Source organism: Piliocolobus tephrosceles, chromosome 16, assembly GCF_002776525.5.
Source record: "Piliocolobus tephrosceles isolate RC106 chromosome 16, ASM277652v3, whole genome shotgun sequence".
NCBI classification, from domain to species: domain Eukaryota; kingdom Metazoa; phylum Chordata; class Mammalia; order Primates; family Cercopithecidae; genus Piliocolobus; species Piliocolobus tephrosceles.
In genome coordinates, this window is record NC_045449.1 from 16,173,766 (window position 1) to 16,180,970 (window position 7,205).

The window sequence follows — 7,205 nt, forward strand, 5'->3', positions numbered from 1 at the left end:
GGAAGTTCTCCTTTATTACCCTCCTGCTTTTGCTCCTTCTGAAACTTCCATTATTCATGGAATTCATTCATCCATTAAGGCTCTCCTTAATGTGTTTTCAAATCTCTTTCCCACCCTTATTTCTATTTCTTGGCTTTTTTACCTCTTTGTTCTACAATTTATCTTCTACTTGATATTCCACATTACTGATTTCGTCACCACTGAGAAGCATGCTTTTTTGTCTGGGTCAGTGCCTGGGCTTTCCCTACTATTTCTGATAGTCTCTTCCATTTAATTGCTACTTCAGTGAGATCTGCCCTATTCCCCTCCGTCTGAGCCTCCTCAGGTCAGGGTTCCCCTTTTCTGTTGTGTCTGGTTGCTCTCCGTTTTTGTGTTTCCTTAATGAGTCAGGGCTGCTGAGTGGTGGCCAAGTGGGGAGTGGTTGAAGACGGCAGTTTCTGCTCTCTGGACCAAGGTGAGAACTGGCAAACCATCAGCCCTTGCTGAGGATGTGGGTGGGGGATTGTTTGCAGGTCTCTCTGATAAGGGGGTGACCCTCTCCTGACTTCAGCACACCCACCCTGGCCTGGTTGCTCTCCAGGTCTCTGGGCAAGTGGATGCTGCCCCTTCCAGAGGATTCTTAGTTCACTGAGATCCTTTCTATTTGGGCAGTTGGATGAAAGAATTCTCTCTCTTCTCTTTCTTTCTTTTTCTTTTTCTCTTTTTTCTTTTTCTTTTTCTTTTTTTTTTTTTTTTTTTTTTTTTTGGTGTTCCTTCAAGGAACCATGAAATTCTGATTTTTGCTCCAGGCTTCGGGGCTACTGCTGCCTAGTTTTGCAGCTTGTTAACCAAACAAGGGCATCTGGTTAAGTGGATGCTTAAGTCTCTGCTCCTTCTCTACAAGGCTGTTGGTGGCTGTCCCTGGGGCGGGAATGTGTTGCCTGCAGGAAAGATTACCTTTTGATAATTTGCACAAGGACACTCTTTTCTTGCTAGGACTAGTGTCCCCAGGGCTGCATTCCATCTGGAGGGTACTTTCCTCACCAAGGCACTGGTAGTGGCTGCCCTAACTGGCCTCCAGGGGCTTCCTTCCCTCTTGTGCTGTGGTCCCTGGGCTCTCTCCTGGTACCAAGGAGAGCCTAGTTCTGATCTGTCCTCTTTCCAGAACCCAGAGTAGAACTTGCAGTCTCAGATGCAGCAACCCTCTTTTTTTTAATTTTTAAATTAAATTAAATTAAATTAAATTTATTTATTTATTTATTTATTTTGAGACAGAGTCTCCCTCTGTCGCCGAGGCTGGAGTGCAGTGGTGTGATCTCGACTCACTGCAACCTCCACCTCTCGGGTTCAAGCAGTTTTGCCTCAGCCTCCCAAGTAGCTGGGATTACAGGTGTGAGCCACCGTGCCGGCCAACTTTTACTTAATTATTTCAAAAAAGTGGAATGTACAGTAAAACAAGAGAGGCAGGAAGGCCGGGCACAGTGGTTCATGCCTTTAATCCCAGCACTTTGGGAGGCCGAGGCATGCGGATCATGAAGTCAGGAGATCGAGACCATCCTGGCTAACACAGTGAAACTCCGTCTCTACTAAAAATACAAAAATTTACCCGGGCGTGGTGGCAGGAGCCTGTAGTCCCAGCTACTCAGGTGGCTGAAGCAGGAGAATGGCGTGAACCCAGGAGGCGGAGCACTCCAGCCTGGGCGACTGAGCGAGACTCCATTTCAAAAAACAAAACAAACAAACAAATAAACAAAAAAGGCAGGAAATAGGTTTTAAGTCTCACCATCCAGAAGCAAATGTTACTAATTTTGTTCATCTTTCTAACCTCTAAGATATATATATATATATATATATATTTTTTTTTTTTCTTTAGACAGGGTCTCATTCTGTGGCCTAGGCTGGAGTGCAGTGGTATGATCATGGCTCACTGCAGCCTCAACCTCCTGGGCACAAGTGATCTTCCCACTTCAGCCTCCTGAGTAGCTGGGACTATACATACCCACCACCAAGCCTGGGTAATTTTTAAATTTTTTGTAAAGATGATGTCTTGCTATGTTGCCCAGGCTGGTTGCAAACTCCTGAGCTCAAGTAATCCTCCTGCATCAGCCTCCCAAAGTGCTTGGATTACAGGTGTGAGCCACTGCACCCGGCCTATACACACTTTTTTTTTTTTCTTTGAGATGGAGTCTCGCTCTGTTGTCAGGCTGGAGTGCAGTGCTGCAATCTCAGCTCACTGCAATCTCTGCCTCCCAGGTTCAAGTGATTCGTCTGCCTCAGCCATCTGAGTAGCTGGGACTACAGGCGCCCACCACCACGCCCGGCTAATTTTTGTATTTTTAGTAGAGACGGAGTTTCACCATGTTGACCAGGATGGTCTTGATCTCTTGACCTTGTGATCTGCCTGCCTCGGCCTCCCAAAGTGCTGGGATTACAGGCGTGAGCCACTGCGGCCAGGCCTATAAACGTACTTTTTAAAAACTTCACATGATATCAAAATTCTCCCATCCAAATGATCCATAAACAACAACAAAGTCCTCTACAATTATAAATGTTCATTGTTGAAAGATTACCTTGCCAGCTAGTATTTATCTTTTGGATATATATCTTTTTTTGATATATATGTATTTATTTATTTGTATACTTGTGTATATATTTATTCAACAAAAATAGGATTGTGCTATTCCTAACCCTTTTAAAAATTTAATATGGTGTGAACGTTCTTCCTTGTTACAAAACACAATTGCATCACTGGATTTTTCCAGTTTTGCTATTAGAAATAATACAATGGTGATCTTGTGTATATAATTATTGTTGTTTTTTGGAGACAGAGTTTCGCTCTGTCACCCAGGCTGGAGTGCAGTGGTGCGATCTTGACTCACTGCAGCCTCTGCCTTCTGGGTTCAAGCAATTCTTGTGCCTCCGAGTAGCTGGGACCACAGGCCCGCAGCACCATGCCTGGCTAATTTTGTATTTTTAGTAGACACGGGGTTTTGCCATGTTGCCAAGCTGGTCTCAAACTCCTGGCCTCAAGTGATCCACCCACCTCGGCCTCCCAAAGTGCTAGGATTACAGGTGTGAGCCACTGTGCCCAGCCTGTGTGTATATAATTTTGATTTTCTAAGTATTCCTTAGGTCATAGAGTATGCATATTTTAAAAGCTCTGAGCAGAGTTGCTGTTCAGAAAGGCTGGGTCAGTGTCTGTCTTCCTAGTAACAGGGCAGAGGTCAGCCTGTCGTACCACACTCTCCTGCTGCACTCTAGCCAGTGTTAGTAACGTGCTTCTGGTCACACTTTCACGTGAAGGCTATTAGGAGCTACTAACAAAGTTTAAGTAGACAAATCACATAACCAGATTTGCGTTTTTGATTCCAGCTTCAGGGCCTAATAGCTCTATTAGTCTTATGTGGCCCCTAGGAGGCATTTAAGATAATGGTGACACTAAGCAAAGCGGGGGCAAGCTGAGGTAGAGAGTCTGAACAAGCAGGTCTCTAACCTGCAGCTATAGAGAAGCAATTCAGTATTTCCTATGGCAGGTGGAGGGAATACTTACCCAGCAGAGCAGGCGAGACTCTTCGATATGCACCTTCATGTATTATCTTGTTCAGTTCTCTGAGGTTGGGATCGTTGTTATCTCCCATTTTGCAGATGAGAGAATTGAGGCAGAGAAAGGTTCAGCACCTTGCCTTTGGTTACACAGCTGGTCATTCTGGCTTCAATCACAGGGCTACCAGCCTGTGCTCTTCACCACTGAGCTTCCCTGCCTCAGGCCACTTCCATGGACCATTAGCTGGATTCTGAGAGTAGTTTCTAAGCCAGAGCTTTCAGAGCGCTTTTGTTTGTAGGACAATTTTAAGACAGCAGGTTCTTGAATCTTTTGTGTTTTTTTAAGTCTCAGATTTATCTTCCTATTTCCTACTTCTCCAAAAAGACTGAGAGCTGACATATTTGATTGTAAGCTCTTTGGGGCAGAGCCCTTGTAATCGTCTCTGTATAAAACAGTGCCCACCCCAGTGACTGGTACTTGGATGCTTCAGTCAACAGCTGTGCTGTTAAATAGGGCACTTTTTTCCTAGACCCACATTCTGATAAAAGAAAAATCAAATGAATTATGATTGAACCAATTCAACACACACTGTTGCATTTTATGTATGTGTTTTTGGTGACCTTACTTTGGAAACAATGTAAAAGTCACATCTGTGGAGTGTTTTTAGAGCACTTTTACATTCATTTATGATAATAGGGACCTGCCCAGGCACTGGGCTAGGTGTTCCACATATACTGTGTCATTATGTAAATTGTGATTCACAAGAACTTGAGAAGCTAGCAGGATAGCTATTATTATCCTTGGGGTGGTTTGTTTTTGGTTCTTTGGGTTTTTTCCCAGGGGAAGAAGCTGGAGTTTGGACAGCCCCTGGCCTACATGGGCTCCCTTTTGCAGAGGCTGCTCCAGCGGGGATCTCCTTGAGCTCAGGCAAATAAGCCAGTGCCAGGCCAGGTCCCCTGCATACCTTTGTCTATTTTCCCCTTTGTTCCTTGGATCTGAAAACCCTTCAGGGCTTCAGAGGAAGCTCAGTGAGTTGATTCTCATGTACCGGGAGAAGAGAATGTAGAGGCGGCGGAACCAGAGGAGCTGGCTGCGGTGGCAGGACATGGCTCTCTAGAAGAATCAAAGAGAATCAGTTATGAAACACTTGCACTGGAGCTGTTTCATTATTTCAGATCTGGCCACCTCACCTTAAATCCTTCCTCGCACCAATATGCTTCATGCTATAGCCTTATCTGTCTTCTTCCCGTCACCCATGAAGCTCTCTGGATTGGCCTCCTATCATGGCCCCTGCTTTCGCATCTCCTACTTATTCCCTGTGATTATAACACACAATGCTCACGGTAGCTACAGCACTCACTATGGGATGCCAGAAAACTGGCAAAACAGTCCACATGCATCATCTCAATGTCAACAACCCTGTGAATCAAGTACTGCTATTACTGTTTTTTAAAAAATAAATAGATGAGGAAACTCGTCAGTCTCAAACAGCTAGTAGGTAGTAGAGCTGGCTGAGATTTTAACCCAGAGCTATCTGATTGACTCTAGAGTCCACATTCTTTTTTTTCTTTTTTTTTCCTTTCTTCTTTTCTTTTTTTTCCCCTTTTTTCTTTTTTTTTTTGAGACGGAGTCTCCCTCTGTTGCCCAGGCTGGAGTGCAGTGGCCGGATCTCAGCTCACTGCAAGCTCCGCCTCCCGGGTTCACGCCATTCTCCTGCCTCAGCCTCCCGATAGCTGGGACTACAGGCGCCGCCACCTCACCCAGCTAGTTTTTTGTATTTTTAATAGAGACGGGGTTTCACCGTGTTAGCCAGGATGGTCTCGATCTCCTGACCTCGTGATCCACCCGTCTCGGCCTCCCAAAGTGCTGGGATTACAGGCTTGAGCCACCGTGCCCGGCCTTTTTTCCCCCTTTTTCTTTCCTTTTCTTTTTTTTTTTTTTTTGAGACAGAGTCTCGCCCTGTCGCCCAGTCTGGAGTGCAGTGGCGCAATCTCGGCTCACTGCAAACTCTGTCTCCCGGGTTCACGCCATTCTCCTGCCTCAGCCTCCCGAGTATCTAGGACTACAGGCACCCGCCACCACACCCAGCTAATTTTTTGTATTTTTAGTAGAGACAGGGTTTCACTGCGTTAGCCAGGATGGTCTCCTGACCTTGTGATCTGCCCGCCTCGGCCTCCCAAAGTGCTGGGATTACAGGCCTGAGCCACTGCACCTGGCCGTTTACAGTCCACATTATTAATCATGTTGCTACTACCTCAAATGTACAACACAAACAGGGATGTTTCATGGGAAGCAACCTAGTACACGCTAGTACACTATGCCCAAATTCCTCTGAGTTAGGTCATTTCGGGAGGTACAATTACTATCAGAAGAAGAAAAAAAGGATGGCACACAGGTGTGAGTTGTCGTTCCCACCTTCTAGGGGAAATGTACATTATCTTGTTATTCAGACCTAGTATAGTTCGGTTTTTGAACAGAATAGATTACAGCAACTGACTTCACTAGATATACATAAAAGGATGTGCCTGTTTATCTCTGAGTACCATAATTAACTTGCCTCTCTAAGCTAATATCTTCACAAACTTTTATGTAAAGAACCCCTTTTATATTCATTGTCAGACTCTACATGCCTTGCCAGGTGCAGTGGCTCACACTTGGAACCCCAGCACTTTGGGAGGCCAAGGTGGGCGGATCACCTGAGGTCAGGAGTTCAAGACCAGCCTGACCAAAATGGAGAAACCCCGTCTCTACGGAAAATACAAAATTAGCCGGGTGTGGGGGCTCATGCCTGTAATCCCAGCTACTCGGGAGCCTGAGGCAGGAGAATCGCTTGAATCCAGGAGGCAGAGGTTGCAGTGAGCTGAGATCGCACCATTGCACTCCAACCTGGGCAACAAGAGCGAAACTCCATCTCAAAAAAAAAAGAAAAAAAGAAAAGAAAAGAAAAAGAACCTACATGGCTTTAAAGACATAAACACACCTGTGATAACCAAGCTTTAACTGGTAAAGAGAATTGAAGCAAAACAATCACCATAGAACATTATTGGGAAAATATTATGCAGCATTGTTTCAACAGGAAATCCAACTAAGATTTTTTTTTTTTTTTTTTTTGAGATGGAGTCTCTATCGCCCAGGCTGGGGTGCAGTGGCGCAATCTCAGCTCACTGCTGCAACCTCCGCCTCCCAGGTTCAAGCAATTCTCCTGCCTCAGCCTCCTGGGTAGTTGGGATTACAGGCTCCCACTGCCATACTCACCTAATTTTTATATTTTTAGTAGAGATGGGGTTTCATCATGTTGGCCAGGCTGGTGTCGAACTTCTGACCTCAAGTGATCCACCCACCTCAGCCTCCTAAAGTGCTGGAATTACAGGTGTGAGCCACCGCACCTGGCCCAACTACAATTTTTTTTTTCTTTTTTGAGATGGAGTCTCACTCTGTCGCCCAGGCTGGAGTGCAATGGTTCAATCTTGGCTCAGCGCAACCTCTGCCTCCTGGGTTCAAGTGATTCTCCTGCCTTAGCCTCCGAGTAGCTGGGATTACAGGCACCTGCCACCATGCCTGGCTAATTTTTGTGGTTTTTGTTTTGTTTTGTTTTGTTTTGTTTTGTTTTTTTGAGACGGAGTCTCGCTCTGTCACCCAGGCTGGAGTGCAGTGGCCGGATCTCAGCTCACTGCAAGCTCCG

The 7,205-nt window shown here is 45.5% G+C and overlaps 1 protein-coding gene across 1 annotated transcript in view; it reads right to left on the minus strand.

Moving 5' to 3' along the window:
* Positions 1-4,176: 4,176 nt before the first annotated feature.
* The window catches only part of PIGL (phosphatidylinositol glycan anchor biosynthesis class L), a 119,580-nt gene continuing 116,551 nt past the window's right edge, over positions 4,177-7,205 (minus strand). Inside the window, exon 7 of the mRNA XM_023192173.2 lies at positions 4,177-4,636. Within this exon, the coding sequence (XP_023047941.1) occupies positions 4,538-4,636 (99 nt within the window). The 3' untranslated portion in view covers positions 4,177-4,537. The remainder of the gene's footprint in view (positions 4,637-7,205) is intronic.